General features: G+C 40.4%; 1 protein-coding gene across 5 annotated transcripts; it reads right to left on the minus strand.

Moving 5' to 3' along the window:
- Nucleotides 1-6630: 6630 nt before the first annotated feature.
- NUP50 (nucleoporin 50) lies at nt 6631-18975 on the minus strand. 5 transcript variants are annotated; one of them, XM_079304956.1, is made up of 8 exons: nt 18721-18975; nt 16064-16142; nt 14920-15003; nt 12208-12403; nt 10132-10791; nt 8850-8928; nt 7695-7813; nt 6631-7012 (listed from the first exon to the last, which is right to left on the minus strand). In XM_079304956.1, exons 2-8 carry the CDS (start codon nt 16130-16132, stop codon nt 6810-6812), a joined length of 1410 nt encoding a protein of 469 aa, XP_079161082.1. In that variant the 5' UTR covers nt 16133-16142; nt 18721-18975; the 3' UTR covers nt 6631-6809. The 5 variants fall into 5 exon arrangements, with proteins under 5 accessions (XP_079161082.1, XP_079161080.1, XP_079161079.1 ...); XM_079304954.1 differs by having other exon boundaries at nt 18725-18853; XM_079304953.1 differs by lacking the exon at nt 18721-18975 and adding an exon at nt 18354-18538.
- Between the last annotated feature and the right edge of the window lie 261 nt (nt 18976-19236).

Raw genomic sequence — 19236 nt, forward strand, 5'->3', positions numbered from 1 at the left:
TGATTTTCCATTAACAGTGTTGATGAGAATCTGGGAGGAGCTGATGCTCCTCAGTTACGAAAACATTAAAATACATTAGGGAAAACACGAGTTAATTCAAACTGTCCCAAGCTTGGTTCCTCACAGAGCAAAGTATGAGATCTAGTGATTTCATTCTTGGAAACAAGTAATTTATGCTTGGTTATGGCAGGAAACTCTTCCCCAAGACAAGCTAGTTGGCTTTTTCTAGCAGGGTTATTGTTGTTTGAGGTGATGGCATGAAAACCAAGGTAGGTGATCCATTCTTTTGTTCAGACAAGACAGAAGGGTTTGTGTACACAAACAGGATTCACTTATGTGAGGCACATGCCCTTCCACTACAGAAGATAAAGCTGACCCGCCACACAGCTGTCCTTGGACCTTCACACAACGTGTACCTCATGGCACCTGCACAGAAGGAAGGATCTTTAGGCAAAACCCCCTGGTTGGAACATATGAGAGTGAGGGGTGGGAGAGAGCAAGGATGTGCCTGTTCAGCAAAGCAGATAGGGTTGCTGCTGCTCCTGGGCAGTGTAAGCATTCTGCTGGAGCTGCTGCATGGATGAACTTGAGGTAATGACATAAATGTTTGAATAATAGGTGTGCAGATGGTTAAACTGCATGTTCCTGAATTCACTTCAAAGAAACTGTTCAAAGGAAAATGGGAATAAACTGTTTTTAACCCTTGTTGAAGTGAATGGAGCTGTCTGATAATTTTCTGAAATACCACGTCTTCCTGCAGAGCTCAGTGGAGAGCACCTGCACAGCAAAAAAAGCTTTGTCTCAAAACATTAGTTACAGCTGCACTAATGTTTTCCCTGTTACCTGTTTATGCCAGCATTCAGGTGATTCTGTTGATTCCTGAATGAGCATTGTTTATGCCAGCATTCAGGTGATTCTGGTGATTCATGAATATTTCACAATGTGCGCTAACTCATCCCATGCTCTTCTACCTCCCATCTCCCCTAGATGTGGTTATGATTGCAGTTCTGCTTTTCCTGCTGGAGCAATATTGCTGTGGAGATTCAGCAAAAGCATTTTACAAGTCTACAGACTTTTTGAAGTCCCACACTCCGCCTTTAATTCTGATGCAATCACTGTGTTCATCTAAACCCTACTGGAAATAGTGAATGCCTTAAGCCTTCACTGAGTCTAGGTGCTTTCCCTTTGCTCCTGAAGGACAAGAGAGTTGCCAGAACCTACTCTTTCATCACTGCAAGTGTCAGACTAAGTTTTCCTTTGAGAAATAGAGTGATAGATGGATTATCAAGGAGCAAGAAGAGTTGTTATTATTATTCAAACTTGGTTGTCAGCAAGAGGTGGGAATGCCATGCTTCTTGCTATGGGTGTCTGTGGTTACCCTGCCCAGCACAGATCAGCACAGGTGTCATTTCTGACTTCTGTGTAAAGGTAAGGAAACACAGATTTCATAAATGGCCAAAGTAAGTAAGTTTGGTATGTAAACTACCATTTTCTTTTCAGTGTTAGAAATTTCTTTTTAAAAAGAACCATCCGCAAGCTTTCACTGGAATTGCCATCAACAGAATTGCTATTTGCAGGTGAGAAGAATGCCCCTAAGTGCCTACTAGTCCAGGCAGGGCTCAACCATAGTTTAGACAAAAAAGTTTGTAGTGTATTATGCCATCCATGCTATAAGGTAGTAAACTAAAGTCACACTTCTTCCTCAGAGGTACTACCTGAAAAAGAAAATTCTGTTAATGTCTTTGAAACCTCTGCAGACTTCCAGGGATTATGAATTTCTTTATCTCTCAATGAAAGTTATGTCCCTAACAGTAATACCCACTAAACTGATTATTATGGGTATTTATTCTGATTATAACCCACTTTAATTGTAATCAAAATAAATATCCATATGCAGGATGCACATATTCAAGTAAGAATTTCTAAACAAGTATGCTACCTGAAAAAATGAGCAATATACAAACCTAACAGAAACTGGGATATTGACTACTTCAAACTGTAAATTCTGCTGCTGCTTTTTTGTTCGCCTTGTACAGCCTTTGGTTCCTTGGTGCAACTGCTGTATTTCGTGCAACTCGCTCAACTTCATATGCTCACAGTAGCTTGTAGCTACTGTTCTGTAGCTTGTGCAGAGGCTTGCCTTGCAGCCATCATCTCCTGAATAATTAAGTTATCCCAGCCCAAACCGGCACACCTTCAGCTCTTGCTGTGGTTTTCACATGAATGATTCCAACCGCTGCATGGTGTGGTTGCTCTGACCTGCAAGAGCATTTGCCTGCTGGATCAGGAAAGAGCCTGATTTTGATTCACTCCATTCTTGGAGTGTTTCATTTTCTTAGACTTAGACCTGATGTCTTCTGCATGGTTGCTTTCGCCCCTTCCTCTTATGCAAGTGATAAAATTTTTAGTGATTAGCAAAGCACTAGGCATCAGATATTCTAGATTACCCCAGCTAAAAAGAAACATAATTCTGCCCTTGAGAACTGTTACTTTGCTTTTTCTTTATGGCTATCAAAAGCTTGGGAAACTCTAAACAGTCATGACACTCTTTTTAAGTAGAAGGAATAAAGTGTCCAAAACCTGAAATAATGTAAACATGCATCCCAAGTGCATGAAGTTGAATTATACTTGGCAAGTCTGTGGCAATTTTATTCAGTGGGGTTTTGGGTTGTTTTTTTTTTTTTTTCCTTATGTTTGCAAACTGTCACAAACCAATGAAGAAAAGAGTAACTTTGGCCTGGCTTTAGGTTAGTGCCTCTAGGCAAGGCCCAAAGTTCAGCAAGCATCATCAGGTAAACCTAGATTATGCCTAGATTATGTGGCTTCTAAATGCTTTAATATTCATGCGGAGGGTTTAGAAGTCAGTCTCTCTACCAGTATCTGAGCACAGGTGTTCCCTCTGTCCTCCAAAGCAGCTCCAGCTCCTTGCTCCAAGCTGCCTCAGCTCATTGACCTTACAAGGAGGAAGCATTTTGCTGAACTAGCTCCAGGTTTCCAAGTCAGGAATAGGCAGGGCAGGTCACTCCTTGTTTTAGTAGCACAATTTTCCAGGCAGGAGTTCACCTGCAAGCAACTGGTTGTACAATTCATTTTATTAATATGATGCTATACATTCAAAATGAAAGTGATTCACACAAGACAAACAAATCTTCCATTCATTTATTCACATTTTCCATGGATTTTTGTACATGTCCTCAGTGTATCAGAAGTAATGAAAACATTAACATACATATTATGTAAAACTTAAGTACCCATTGAAAAATTCAGAGCATTTTGAAATCTACTAACAAATCATCACATTCAGCTTCTTCATTGGATTTAGACTAGCTCATGCCACTTTAAATTGTTTAACGTCAGTTAATTTCTGCACACAGGCACCAGCTACAAAATTTTATCAAATGCAAATAAGTTAAGGCATCAGAAAGGAAGTCTTTAACAACAGTTTAAACATTACAGTGCTGCAAATGGAGCTGAACTTCAATTTAATAGCAAAGCAAACCTCCTGATTGGTTTATGTTCTACAGTATGTTCATTTGAAAATTTGTAAATTGTAAATTTAATAAAAACTTTCATATCCATCAACTAAAAGGCCTTAGAGGAACACAGTGCTGCCCTCCCAAGTAGGTAATTTTGAATACATTACCAAAAGAGCCCCCCAAAAAAACTAAACCTTGCATACTGCAATTTAATATTTTAAAATAAAATTCAAGCCAACTGAAATAATCTCCCTTAGAAATTATTCTGAGAATTAAAAGAAGCAATTTTCCAGCCGAAACTTCAAAATCAGAGGAGGAGGAATGGATAAGACACTCTAATATCTACATACAGCTGGAACAATGAAGGCATTAATGCAAATTAGGGCAGAAACTTTCATCTTTCAGATCAGGTGGCTGATATCCAGCTGTTAAATACATTACCAACCAAGAAACAGGAATAGTTGAGCTGGAATTCTGATCAAAAATTCTCCTTAAGTTGAAATTCTGATCAAAAATTCTTTCCTTGGATAGCATGTGCCAGTTTGTTATGAAGGCAGCAGTACACTGATGTCTATGTTCTCCATGAAATTTGCTTTTTCATTTAAGGCCTTTATTTCTATTTAACAATCTCTGGCCTTTTACAGAATTTCTGTATTTCAGTAGTTTTTAAATAGAAACTAAAGCATCATCAAAAATTTCTAACAGCGCTGGAAAAGGGCTGTGCTTTATACCTGAGCACCAAGTTTGTCAGTGTGTGACTAACTTTTCCTGCGCCATAGTCCACATAATGGTGTGGTCACCATGAATTGATGTTGATTAAAATCTGCTGTGCAGGGAAATTCTTCCCTGTTCTTTTAGAAGCAATTTCCCCCATGTAAAAAGTTCAAAATTGCATGCTTATGCATACATTTGACATTCTAATGAAGGTGACATACCAATTTTTTATCATCTCCTGGCTTTACTGATTAAATACATGTGGAGAAGAATTCAGGTGTTACTTGCTACGATGGCTAGGGTAAGGTTTAATTCTTTCCAACACAATTTATTATTCTACTAATTTTTCCATTCACTCTGTGCCCTCTGCTTAGAAATAGGCCAGAGATGTACTGTCAGAATTGGGCCACATCCATGTGTGCAAAATCCCACAACTGCCCCTCCTCAGAGGCAAAGCATAAGGAAAAAAGTGTTAAGTTCAGCTTGTTGGTCCACATTTCTAAGGATGAAAGAACAGTTCCAAATCCATGAGCTTTTGTAAGTACGTTAAGACAAGGCCAAGCTTTTATAGACAGACCTGTTCTTTATGAGATGTACAACCAGAGCTTGGTCAATAAACCTTTCTGTACAGAGACAGGGTTAAGACACTACAGTCAAAAAGACAAATGCAAAATTAACTGAGCCCTTGGACCACAGTCTGGCTAAACTGTTAGGCAGCATTCTGCTTCTCATTCATACACATTTAGAAACACATGGCAGCTTTGGGCCTCCAATTAAGGTAGCAGCAATACTTATTTTTTAAAAAAGCATTTTATGTTAAGGAAAGCAATGTCACTGACTTTTAATGTTTTAAGTACTTAGCCAGGTGCAAAAAGAAACCCCAAAAGGCACCAGTTTATTTTTTAAATATCTCAAATGGCATCTAAGCTCCCTTCACTCCAGTGTTAAAAATGCAATTCTTGTACACTAAGCATGACTGAAATGTGAATAAAGGCCTTCTTTTTTTTGGAACTTTGGTCAATAGGGCTATAGATAAAATCAAGATTTTCCTCCTTTTAATGAAAAGGGGAACAAAAGGCCATAACCTGAATTGTGCAGTGAATTAGGCCTAGAGGCCATTTGCTCCAGACCCAGAGCAGGGTTAAGATGTGCTGCACCTCATCAAATGGTGTTATTCTTTGTTCCCTGCCCACAAGATGGCACTGTGCTGGATTTCCAGGTCACCTATATGAATTGTGTCACATTGACTTAAGGAAAGGGGTTTTTATTTTCCTCTGTGTCAATTAGCCCGAGACAAAACAGCATGTTTGCTCCATCATGCCAGAGCTGATCAGTGTGACACATCTGAGAGCAGTTCAAGTTTCATATTAACATCAAACTCTTGAGAAGTCCCGGAGTTGGAAGCAAAGTAGAAAAAGTTACTAGGGAAGGAGCTTCCAGCAAACATTTGAAAAAAAAGAAAAGGATTAAACCACCAAACACAGTCTGACAAAGTTGAGAGCAAAACCAAGACCAGAATGAATGTTCTGATCTCCAAATTATTGCCACCAGGTTAATATTATTACGCTGAAAACTATGTTTACAAATTACCCCATGCTCCCCACATGCAACAGAAAGCTTCTGCCAAAGCTGCACTCTGCTGCTTTACTTAATGCAGTGCAGCATAGCATGTTTATCATATGGAAAAATTTGCATGTGCCTCCTGGCAAGGGCCACAGGCAACAGAAAGGTCTTTAAAAGTCCTGAAGCTGGTTGGTGGGAAGAGCTCTCTTCAGCAAAGTACCAGCAGCAGGACCAGTGCAGCACATCCAGCTCTGCCTTGGCTGGGTTTCGGTACTAGGGACAAACATCTCAGAAGGATCATGTGGAAGTGTGACCCTTTGCTCTGACCTGTCAGAAGCCAGGGTATGCCAGCATGCCCACAATAAAACTGTCTTCCAGTTGTCTGCTTGTACTATATTGCACATCATTTGCTTGTTGCTACAGTAAGAACAGAACTGACAGGTCCTCTGAAGGAACCACTACTCTCAACAAGAATAGGCAAGCAAATTCTCTTATAAATATCTGCAGTCTCTGAGCCCTGAAAGCACGTGGGTCTGCAAGTGTACATACTCAGCACAATGGAGATCATCACTGGTGGGGTGCAGTACTGTCACTGAGTTTAAAAAGTCAAGTCTCACCAGAATACAACAGACCAATTAAAAATCTGCAATCTAGAAACAGTTGCAACAGTTAAACTTCAACAGACTCCCTTCTGAAAATAGGAGGTGGCGGCATTGCATTACAGTCTGTGAGAAGCTCTGGTACCATGTTTTTGTACTCAGATTTCTGTCCATTTGGTTGACCAGTGCTAAAAACATGCTTGGATTTGTATCCATGTGCTTTATCCAGAAGAGGTCCTGCATTTAGATACTGAAAATGAGGGAGCACAGTCCAACACTTGTGTTCTATTAAAGTTTTTATTAGCTAGTTTAGCTTTTCCTCACATCATTTTTCCAAAATTCCTGTAACAGTTCTTAATATCAGAGTAAAGAATTAAATGTTCAAGTGAAGTTAGGGAAGAAAAAAAGAGCAGCAGCAGTTTGGCAATAAATCCTCAAATTATGGACTGCAACTTATTTAAGCCTCCTTTTTCTCCAGTAAGATTTTGTGCAACTCATCTGCATCCTCACTTGTTTTCACTCTTATTAGCATAGTGACAGGAACAGCTGGATTCTTCTCATCGATTGGTGGATTAGGAACACAAACTATAAGAACATTGTTTTTTCCGGTTCTTGTACATGGCATCTTAGATGGAATTAGAACATTCAACAGTATATTTCCTGTATTTGAGGAGGGGGAAAAAATGATGATTAGCCATTTTTAGCTTTTACTACAATACAGTGTTAGTATAGCTACTAATTAAAGATTTAGGTGGTGTTCGGAAGGAAGGCAATTCACAAACATCATGTATGTCTTCTTCTTCCCTAAGCACCTGTTCAAGGCCATTGTTCTCAAATCTTTCCTCACTAGAAATGAGAAAATATCTGCAAATACTGCATCCTCCTTTTTTAAATGGAGGAATCTGAATTTCAAATGATAGCAGGGACACAGGAGAAAGGGAAGGGGACAAGGGAGAAGCAGCAAATGAGGAATCCAGTCACAGTGCTTACTATATGCTAAGTTACTCATTCTGACCACCAGACACAGTTCATTTGCAGAAGCAAAATGTTCTGATACAGACAGACATGTTAATCTGGACAAACCAGTGTAAAACAGGCACTTTGCATTGCCAAACATACACCATTAACCTTTTACTTCTTGCACTGCTTCATGTGCTCTCTTTTATAATGCTCACTAGAGGCATCCAAGTGTTTGTCAATATTCTAAATGATTTAGGAAAAAAAAAGTAGAAAGGATTTTACTAATTGTATCTGTTAATGCTGTGTAAAAAAGACAACAAAAATATAATGCTTAGCAAGGAATTTTAAGATCAAGACTTGTTACTGGTATAAATGTACTTACCTAAATTGGTATCTGCTCGTACTAAGAGTTGAGTTTTTTCATTTCCTGCTGGTTTTAAATGTAATGTTCCTACACCTTTTTCTTTAAATTCATTATCCTTTTTGTAGAACAGTTTGCATCTGTGGAGAAAAAAATAAATCCCAAATCCTTGTTCCTGCAGCCTTGTAGAGATGAAATACTAAGATATGTCCCAGATATATGTAGCTATCTCACTCACAGTAACAGTAATCAGGATTTAACATGCTGTGAGTAACCTAAATCTTTATTATTCTTGACCTTGTTTCATGTGCTAATGGACAGCACTTGCAGATCAAAGAGAAATTTCATTCTTTCTTTCAGTTTTGAAATGATAAATGTATGACTTTCAGGGAAAAGTAAAAGGCACAGCAATCTGTACTCAGAGTCTGTGAGGAACAATAAATGTAGGCTACTTTTAAAAAACACTAATTAGAAAGCTGTAAGAACTTGCTGTATCATTTTGAAGTTATAATAAGACTTCAACATACAATTTATAAACATTTTTAAGTGAAGCTCTAATAAACCTAAAGCCATTCTAATAAAGTAGCACACACTTTCTTTCAGATACAGCTAATGGCTTTTTGTAGCAGAAAAATTCTGTGCTGAGTGTCAAGCAGACACACAATTACTTGGACTACTGAATCTACTTTGAAAAACTGCTTCTAGTAGAGCCACTTTCATTTTGAGCTTAAAAGCACAACTTGTTCACTCTTTTATATAATATTAATAATAATAATCAGCATTTTCCAACTGAAGAGTCTTATTTTAAGCTATGCAAATCCACCCAGGTGAATTTTCCAGCAGTACTGTATAAAATTTCTGTGGTAAAGGCCTAAGGTCCTGCAATTTAACTGTACAAAACCTGATGAAGGCAGAAGCATCTTCATTTGTAAAAAAGTTGATCATATGTACAATACAAACTATTTGAGTTGAGTCCAAGATATAGAAGTATTTTAGTAAGATCTTACACACTCCTGCCTGTAATTACATTTTTTTTTACAAGTTCATATTCTATGTGGATTCCTAACAAGCTTTATTAATTAGGAAGTCAGGAGAATGTCATTAATTAGGCACTGAAGTGGTGAAGAATAGCAATATGCAGGTATTAATTTTATTTTCCATATTAAAGTCACTTACTTCTTTGAGTAGAAAGCATCATCTTCTTTTATTTCATTAACAATGACTTTTGGTGGCTCCTCTTCCTCTTCTTCCCCTCCTTTAAAATGAAAGTTTTAATATGTTAATGTTGTGAGCACAGATTTGGCACAGTATTGGAAGTCCCTTATGCCCACCATGGTTGACATAGACACGTGGCCGGTCAGTGACAGACAAACATCTTTCAGTCCATATATACCCTGCAGCAGCTTCAGCTACAAAAAAAAATTTGTTTTTCATTCAGCTCTTAAAGCAACTTCATCCTTACCTTCCATTTAAATGGGATGAAAATACCCAATCCATACCAAACAATTAAATGACAATAATAAAAAGCTTAGTAAGTTAAGCAAAGCTTTAACTTCTGTTTGAAGGGAATTCACATTTCACATTTCAAAGGCTATGCTCCACAAATGGGCTCAAGTAAGGCACAACAAAAATACTTCCAAGAGCCAGGTTTAATTTGGGGGAAGGGAATTAGTTGCAGGATGACAGGTAAGAGAGTGGCAGATTATGCCTTTCCAGCCTCTCAACTACTGGGATTTCTATCAGCCTATAGTATCTAGCACAGGCAAAGAGCAGAGTAAACCTGTCCGGTACTATGTAACTTTGTTGGCCTCCTTACAATCTATTAAGTAAAATGGGACTAATTTGTTTTGTATCTCATGCTTTTTACTACAGGAATCTCTTGATAAACCTACCAGGAAAAGTAGTGGAATTGAGAAGTCCAGCATGCTCAAAGGTGCTTTATATCAGCTGCTTTAAATTTCACCAATTCAAGTCCTGTCCTCAGATAATATAAATCTGACAAGTATGTAAGTCTTGATAAGCACATACTTTTGGTGTTGCTTAAATAAGGTTGGGTTCTCCTGATTAGGGGTATAATTCTGCACAAATTCAAGAACGATGATGATTGCAGAATATAGAATTTCCTGAGTTGGAAAGGATCTACCAGGATAATCGAGTCCAAATCCTGGCCCTGCCTAGAATACCCCAACAATCCCTCCCCCCGTGTGAGAGTGCTGTCCAAATGCTCCTGGAGCTCTGACAGCCTTGGGGCTGTGACCATTGCCTGGGGACCCTGTTCAGTGCCTGACACTCTCTGGGGGAAGAACCTTTCCCTGATATACAACCTAAACCTCCCCTAACATTATAACATGCCATCATCTCAATGAACTTAATACTGCATTTTTTTTAGTATTCTTAAGTCACATACACTCACAGCTGACCATTAAAATAACTATAAATAGAAATACATAGAATTTACCTTTGTCATCACTATTGCCACTGTCTGTCTGGGCTTCCAGTAAACTGGTGGATGCTTCAGTGACAGACTTAGCCTGGCTTGCATCTTTTCCAAACAAACCTGAATTCCCAGGAGAAAATGAGAAACTACTGAGTGTTCCTGAACCAAGGGAACCCAAAACAGAACTGTCAACACTCTTGCCAAAATTCAATGAGACAGTTGATGTAGCTCCTAACAATGGGTCTCTTTTTTCTGATGCAGCTTCAGGTTTTTTGTCTGAGGTATCCTCAGTTTTGTTGCTAAACAAAAAAGTGGAGCTTTGCTGGAGCTTTGAACTCCCAAATGCAGGAACAGCCCGCGGGCCAGGGGTCTTGCTGCTTTCATTCTCTGAGCCGCTGTCACTACTGCCTCCATGCTGCTGCTCAATGCTGGCCAAATACTGCTCGTAGTCCCTGAAGATGGGGGTCAGGTCGCACAGGGGGTTGGTGTTAACATGCTTCACGATCCAGTCACGCACGGAGCAGTTGAGGGCAGCCAGCTGTTTGTGGTAGGTGCTGGAGCCATGGGCCGTGCTCAGTGCACTGCCAGATGAGCAGGGCTGGCTGCCGCCATTGGCTCTTGGGCTCATGGCGTTCTTCTCAGCAAACACAGCAGCACTGGGACCATTTGACACTGGAGATCCTGTTACAAGAAAAATCACAGAATTATAGGATATCTTGAGCTGGGAGTGACCCACCAGGATCATCAAGTCCAGCTTGTGGCCCTGCACACACACCCCAACAATCCCACCCTGTGCATCCCTGAGAGCATTGTCCAAATGCTCCTGGAGCTCTGGCAGCCTTGGGGCTGTGACCATTCCCTGGGAAGCCTGTTCAGTGCCTGACACCCTCTGGGGGAAGAGCATTCCCCTGATATCCCACTTAACTTGTTTGGTTAATAAGCTCTGGTTTAAAAAAACAGCACAACAAAATCACACAGATGCTTTGCTGACCCAATGAGAAACATGGCTTAGAACTTTATTTTAACCCAGAAAGCACAGCTCTCTAAAAAGCCTAACTAACATGCTCAGTAATTCTCAATCAAATCACTTATCCTTTACTCAGCTGAGCTCCTTCTTTTGGGTCACCATACTGTGCCCCAGGTACTGCCCATACCAGTGAACAGACTCAAGTTCTAATTTAGAGAAGTTAGGGATAGACAAAGTAGATGGAGCACACTAGTTTATGAAAAAAAATCCAAAGACATCTTGTACAGAACACTTAAAAAACATGTGTTTTATATATTGCCAAAAATTTAACAACTTTAGCAAGCTGTTAATACTTATTAAATCAAAATACTCATCTCTTGCCATTTGTGCTTTAAACCACTAGCCCATAATTTTACAAATTTTACTTTTGAGCACTTCTGTATAAAAACCTGAAGAAGCAAACTAGAAAAATTCTAATTGAATATTTCAGTTTCCCTTAATTTATTCAAGCTTACTGCAGTCTAAGTTACTGTGAAGTTCAAACTCCACCATTTCTATTCTATTGCATGGTGACTCCAAAATTTTGTGGTGGCAGGATTAGCACTTCTGCATCACCAGCACAAAGGGGCAGAACTGATATTCCTCAGAGAATTCCAAAGCACGAGAGCTCAACATGACAAAGTACTTCAGATGTCTTAAACTGTAGGTATAACTGTAACAGATAAAATTCTAGTAAGACTGTCTGCAACATCAGATGTAGAAGGGAAAAAAAAGATGAAGATTTCAGCTACGCAGCACTTATTTTTTTGTTTAAATTCCAAGAATTGGGACATGTTACAAGATGCTTTATACTTTTTACAGCCAGTGCCTTCCATTTCCATGTGCATAGAAAACTTTTACCTCCAGTATTAGAAACCTGAATTTAGTTGCCACCTCTTTAAATTGCATGCATGTGAAAACTTGTCCCTCCAGCACTCTAAAATAAGGAATCTTACAAAGAGGTCTAAAGTACCAAAACCTTAAAACACAGCTATAAGATGGTCTAAATTTTGTTTTTTCAGTACTAAAATAACCCTACAAATTTTATGACTGAAGGTGTTGATAAATATGTATGCTTATTTAAAACTTACCAAATGCTGATTGTGTTTCAGAGGTGCTCTTCAAACTGCTGAAAGAAGGAGTACTAGAGACACTACTGCTTCCATTAGATAGCCCTTCTAAAGGCTTTATTCCTGCACCATTACCAAATCCACTGAAGGCACCTCCTCCTTTTCCAGAAGGCAATATAAAGCCTTTAAATCCTTTAAAAGCTCCTCCACTTTCAGACTGGGGAGAGAAAAAAAGAGAGACAACCAGTTACATACCTCTCTACACAAATTTTATCCCCATTTAATATTCCTGATATCCTTGGTTTATTTTTCCCTCATTCAGCGTGTCATTCCATGCATTATTGTGTCAGCTATGCAAACAAAATAAACAGCTTCCTTATGACACACATTGCTACTGTTTTTAAAAGACTCAAATGTTTGGTATGAAAATAAACTGGCCTAGGATGTGCATACATGGAAGAGCTGTAGATGTGTTTGACTACCTATTAGACACTCACAGCATCTCGTTTTCTTTAAATAAACACAGGATTATGCAACTTTCAATAACTTTTAGCATTTACAATGGCAAGCAAGGGCGCAATACTTTAATCCACTTATCACTCTGGACTCACCTATGAAACCTCTTGTGATTTACCCAAAATATTCTGTGACTGAGGGAAGATGCAAAGACAGACTGTACATGACCACAAAATATCTATTTCTGTAATCTTTTCATTACCCAGTTGTGATCACTATCTTTGCACCCATATTATTTTATGGTATAGTTTCTTACATGTTTCTAAAAGACAAAGTATGATCAACATGCAAATAAGCCCTGCAACTTTTAGGCCTTTGGAGGTAACGAACTTTTACTACTGGAAGTGAACTTTCAGTGTCTCTGGGAAACCATCAGAGGAGAACTGCTTCTGAGTTTCATCTGCTTTTGCCATTGAAGAAATGGCAAAGCTTGTAAATTTTAGGCTATATTTCAGTATCTGACCTTGAGGTTATAGGTCTCTTTGCTTCCTTGTGCGCTATCTTTTCCAGTGCAGTCCTCTGCTTCTCATTCCTAGGTAGAGGTTTTTATCGTGTTTCTCTCTGATCAGTCCCACCTTTCTCTCTGGACCAGTTAAACTGCTGTCTTTTTCACTGCAACATTCTGCGTGCTCCATGTAGGAATGATAGTAATTTTCTTTACCTTTTTGTAAATATTTCACAGGTTTCTCACATAACTTCAGTGGTCATATCATCTCTTCTGCATTTCAGACTTTGTGCAGCCTGTTGTCCTGGTGCTGGCTGGCAAAGGTTTAATTTTCTCCCTAGTAGCTGGTACAGTGGTGTGGTTTGGATTCAGGGTGAGAAGAATGTTGATAACACAAGGATATTTTAGTTGGTGTTGAGCAGTGCTCACTGCAATCAAGGATTTCTCAGTGTCTCATGCTCTGCCAGTGAGTAGGACACAAAAGGGCTGACAGGGAGCACGGCCAGACAAGTGCCCTGAACACAGAATGTCATGGCCAGCACAGAAGATGGGAGGGGGGCTGGTTGGGAGCAGCTTTGGGATAGGATGAGGTCAGTGGGTAGTGAGCAACTGTCCTCTGCATCACTGCTTTTTCTTGGGGTTTATTTAGTTCTCTTTTTGTTGGTTCCTTCATCATCATTATATTTCAATCATTAAACTGTTCTTATCTCAACCCGGGAGTTTTATTCTTTTTTACAGTTCTCCTTCTCATCCCACTAGGAGGAAGACTGAGGGGCTATATGGTCCCTAGTTGTCAGCCCAGTCTCCTGACTACTTCTACAACCCATCTGGTCCCATTCCTCATTCCGTTCTGTTTTTCCTATTCCATTTGCCCCTGAATCTCTCCTGCTCAAGATGTAGTTTACAGGTTTTTTTGCATCACCTCTTTCCAGTACAATCCTTTATTTAACTGCATTCTCTACCACATCTGTGGCTAAAACTACTCAAGGCATTAGTGGGCCAATGAGCTTCCTCATTTACACTGCTTGGACTGCAGAAGGAAAATCAAAAGCATAGGAGAAGGCTGTCTAGTTGTGTCTAGTCCCATCCAATCCTAGAGCAGTCTGTGTAACAGGTAAAGCTCCAGGCCTATTTCTAAGAAAAATACTTACACAACAAAGCACTTGTCAAGGATTTCTGAAAAGACAACAATTTGACTAGACTGGGTTAATGCTTTCACAGCAACTAAACCTGTAACAAAGGCCAACCTCCTTTCAATTTTCAATTTATTACTGCAAAGAGTAGATGGCACCAAAGCTCTTGACAGGGAGGGAGAAAAAAAAATTAGCAAGATTTCTTAACATGTTTTTCATTCTAAGAGCAGCTTAGTATTTGGGTATTTACTAATACAGCTTCTGAGACATCCCTCAGCCTTCTAGTAAGGATAACTAATAACCCTGCATTTCCATACTTCCATCTCTGCAAAAAATGGAAGTAAAGCAGTAAAAATGCTGTTTTACCCATTTGCAAACTACACTGTGTCTGAAACACTTTTTGTTTTTACTTCAAAAATATGCAAGAACACCCTCCTCACCCAGTCAAATAATATTTTTTTTGACTCAGCCTTATTCTTAGCATGGAACAGTAAAGCCAAAGTTCACATATGAGCTGGTGAGCTGAAATACTAACTTTATTCAGCATCACTACAAACCCAAGGAAGTAAAAACCTGAGCATGACCTTGTGCTTCGTAACTAAGTAAAACTCCAGCACTCATGTTCAGTGACTACATTACCTCGGACCCAACATTTCGTCGCTTTGCTTTTTTGATAGCTCTGTTCTTCAGGACCTCTTCACTTGCCACAGAGAATGTTCCCACCTTGAAGAGAAAGTTATGGAATCATTAGTAGAATACTTAAAACACAAAACATGAAGGGATAGCTGAGATCAGGTTCTGAACGCAGCTCTAACACTGCTACCAAACAAACAAGGGAAGAAGTTGAAAACCAACCCACTCCAAAAATACTGCACTGTCATTAGCTTGCCAGCTACCTGAATGTGAGCTGATACTTGGAATATTCTTTCTGGTTCTGCACTACATTTCTCTTTGTGCTATCTCCATTCTATTACTAAGTTTTGCTTTGCTCTTTTAAAACACAGATCTAAGCTCTCTCTGCTGAAGGGAATCTGTCACTAATCTCGTTTGGAGCAGATATATGGAGATGTGGGCTCTAAGGCAACTTCCAGCAGCCTGCTGCAGTTCAAACACTAGCAAAGACAGTGAATGGCTCAGTACCATCCTGCAATAGATTTTCATATCTTCAAATTCCTGAAAGTCAGTTTTCCTTCTTACACTTACAGGCCTAAGCATTTAATACTTTTAATCAGACAAAAATTAAAATAGTTTGTTTAAATATGAGCCATAAGGAAGGGTGAGACATTAAAGGTGAAAATCTCTTTTTACAATCAAGTGAAACATACCATTTGAACTATTTGCCTAATTCCTTTGTCTGTATGGGGCCATTCAGCCAAAATTCACATAGTTCTGAAATTAACTATTACTGACCCTCAAAAAAAAATACTGTAGGCATACAGAACATTTATCTCCAGAAATGAAATCTGCTTTTCCTGTAAGTTCAATAAATACCTACCACACATGTGAAGAGTCCAAAAGCATTTTAACAAACCTGGGGTTTATGAAGTTTCTTTCCCAGAACCACTGATGAAATTTTAACTCTTAAAAGTTGCTTTGCTATACAATCTGCATGACTGGAAATTTGGTAAAATTTTTTTAAAATCCACTTCTACAAAATTATCTTTAATTGCTACACTTTTAACCAGTTCTACTGTAGGTTTTATACACAAGATACATAGCAAATGTAAACAGCTACCCTACTACCTGCAGGGGTGTGTAGGGGGGACCTAATGTGCATTTTTACCTCTTCAGCTTCATCCTCCTGGTCCCAGTTTCGGTCAGTCAGTTCCTTCTCTGCAATTCTCTTTGCCATTTTTCCACACCTGCATAAAAGAAACAAAAAAATCCTAGAAAGAATAGCACAGAAACTAAATTCTAAGTAGTGATCTTCAATTTGTATTCTTAGAACAAAAAACCAGGAACTGCAGTTCATGTAGAAGCAGGTCAAGACTGGAATGACAATTGAAAACCAAATGTTGTGGCAAAAACAATCAGCAGCATTTGAGATTAAAGTTGTGGTGATCAGCCATATTCAATCCTAAATTAAAGCAACAATAGAAATGTACAGTTCAGTTATGGGATATATTTTCTTCACCAGCTAGAAAAATTCCTTTCAGAACCATAACTCATATACTCTCATTCTGAAGGACTACAAAAACCCCAAAGCTGTGGTTAAAACATTCCATATGCCACTCCACACTGCTGCCTAAGGATACCCATGTAAGCAGCAACAAAAAAGTAAGTCACTTTATAATATCTAAAATAAATACTAATGAGGACCTGCTGAACCAACTGAGCAGAGAGTTTAGTTAAGACTGAAGACAATGCTCTCCTTTAAAAACCTGGATTGGTAGGCCATTACTAATTTGAAAAAATTACAAATAAATGAGATTGGCTTTCCTACAAAGGACACATAAGTCATGCCATGGATTTTAGAGCAATTACAGCAAGCAGAGAAATCAACGCTTTTCTGGTTATCTCTGTGATGTAAATCAAGATCAGCTTTGCAGAAGGAATGTCTCTAACTGTTCTGAGTCCCTTTTTAATAAAAAACAACTTACGAGCTGTGTACAAAACCAAAGAAAGAAAACATGGTAGTTGGATCCAATCTAAAAAACCTGGCAAGAAATTACACTATCGGTATTTTATATGAAAAATGAGGTTTTTACTAACTATGGCTATATTTTCTGAAACTAAATATGAAAACTTTCCAAAGCAAATATGTAGTTCTGTTGCAATTTAAATCTCAAGCAAGCACAAAAATTAAAACTCTTCCAAAACCCCCTTGGGCTTATGATTTAAGACCTGACCAGAAAAAATAATAATTAAAAAAAAATAAATCCACAAATAGCTGAATTTCAGAGCCAGAAGTTGTAACAATATATTGTTACAGGCCATCTTGTTTATATGTTGAAATGTTTTAGAACAGTAAATCCAGCAGTACAGCAGTCTTGGAGATCATACATCCAAGTTTGAATTTTATTTGACACACATCACAAATAAGGTCAAGTTACTACAGCTTCTGGAAGAAGAGGGACAAAGATTAGCCTGTGTATACATATTTAAATGCCTAATCCACACTGTCCTGAAAGTAGATATCCTTGCTTGATCCCTGAGAGACTATTTCAATTTAACCCATTGCAAAGCTAAAAAAGAAGCTATTTTAAGGTCACCTTTATTTAAATTATTGTTTCATTACTTTACTGTCATACAGAATACTTTATATTATGTAATACACTTTAATTTTAATTTTTAATTTATAATAAATAAAAGTATTCTGTGGATATTCACAATATGCACATAATATACTGCAATATTATTTAAATCTATTAGTTTGATTATTATATTAAATATTTGAGTTATGAAGCACACATTAACTACAAAGCCTGTCCCCCACCAAAAGAGGTAAAACCTTGTCGACCTGGGTTCCAGCTTCTCTGCACCCAGCCGTGTTTACAAAGTTTCTCTTCGAAAGCACTGCAGAGGATCTAATATATATTAATCTAACATGAATCTCACAGAGAACCTGAAGTGTATTCTATCCCCTGAAACAAGAACCAACACAAACCTACAACTGGTTGCTTCTCACCAACTCCACGAATTTTCAGGAGCACAGATTCTGAACAGGCTGAGATAGAAGTATTTTCAGAAAAGTATTAAAGAAACACAGAATATGCTGAGTTGGAAGGGACCCACAAGGATCATCGAGTCCAACTCTGGCACTGCACACACATCCCAACAATCTCACCCTGTGCATCCCTGAGAGCGTTGTCCAAACACTCCTGGAGCTCTGGCAGCCTTGAGGCTGTGACCATTCCCTGGGGAGCCTGTTCACTGCCCAGCACCCTCTGAGGGAAGAGCCTTACCCTGATATCCAGCATAACTTTTGTTCGACTAATAAGCTCTTCTTGCTTAAAAATAACACAACACAGATGCTTTGCTGACCTACAGAGATCCGCCCAGGAGCTTCACTGCCCTATTTAACACAGCCGTTCGCAAGCGAGGCTTAGCTGGAGGTTTGCCGAGGGCATCACCTGCATGCCGAGGGGCCGAGTCCCCACGGTGCCGGAGGGTGCTGGGCCCTGCGGTGTCGCTGCGGTGTCGCCGCAGGTCCCGGCGGGAGGAAGCGGAAGCCGGATGCTGCCGGGGCCACCCCGCGCCCCCGTCGAGCTGCCGTTCCGCTTTGGCTCCCGGCTCCGCTCCCTCCGTCCCGGGGACACCGCGTGTTGCCCGCCCACCTCATAGAACCACCCGCGCGTTCTGAACCCCATAAACCTGCGCTGGTACGACCCTCCCCCCAAAACCCCGCTGCCACCCCGCTCCCTCCATCACCAAGCCGCATCCCCGTGCGCGGCTCCCGCTTGTGCCCGGCCTCCGGCGTGTGGGACCCGCGGGACTCACTGAGTGGCTCGGGCAGGCGGTTCTCTCCCGCCGCGCTGCGGGGCCGACGCTGCGGCGGGCGGGAGGCGGGGTCTCCTCGCAGGCTGCACGGCTCCGGGGGGCGCTCAGCATCCCCCGTTGTTCCCCCGTTGTTCCCCCGTTGTTCCCCCGCCGTGCCCCGCGGCCACCCGGCACGGCCGCTCCCTCTGTGTCCGCCGGGAGACTGGGCTCGGTGGAACCCAAACCGGGAACGCTGCGTCCGCCGCCGTCCCGCTCCCGCCCGCACCGCGCGTGCGCCCGGCGGGGGCAGGGGGCGGGGCGGGCCCGGGCGCTGCAGTATCACCGGCGGCCGCAGGCGGCGCCCCGAAGGCTGCTGCGAGGGAAGCGGGCCACAGTCGCCACTTGGGTCACGTGACTTCCGACGCGAACCGCAGTCTTCGCGAACTGCCCCGGAACCGTCGGGATAAAGAAACTTTTCCCGTCCTCTTTTAGCGACTAAGGCCAGGAGCCTCTTCTGCGTGCCCGAGAGCATTTCAG

The sequence above is a fragment of the Erithacus rubecula genome (assembly GCF_903797595.1).
Source record: "Erithacus rubecula genome assembly, chromosome: 4".
NCBI classification, from domain to species: domain Eukaryota; kingdom Metazoa; phylum Chordata; class Aves; order Passeriformes; family Muscicapidae; genus Erithacus; species Erithacus rubecula.

Excerpts from the sequence above, each read along its gene's own strand:
- NUP50 (XM_079304954.1), bottom strand. The coding sequence starts at position 18,831 with ATGCTGAGCGCCCCCCGGAGCCGTGCAGCCTGCGAGGAGACCCCGCCT. Across the intron at positions 16,143-18,724 it reads AGAACCGCCTGCCCGAGCCA|GTGTGGAAAAATGGCAAAGA; the intron begins CTCAGTGAGTCC and ends TCTTTTATGCAG. Across the intron at positions 10,792-12,207 it reads TGAAACACAATCAGCATTTG|GATCTCCAGTGTCAAATGGT; the intron begins GTAAGTTTTAAA and ends TTCTTGTAACAG.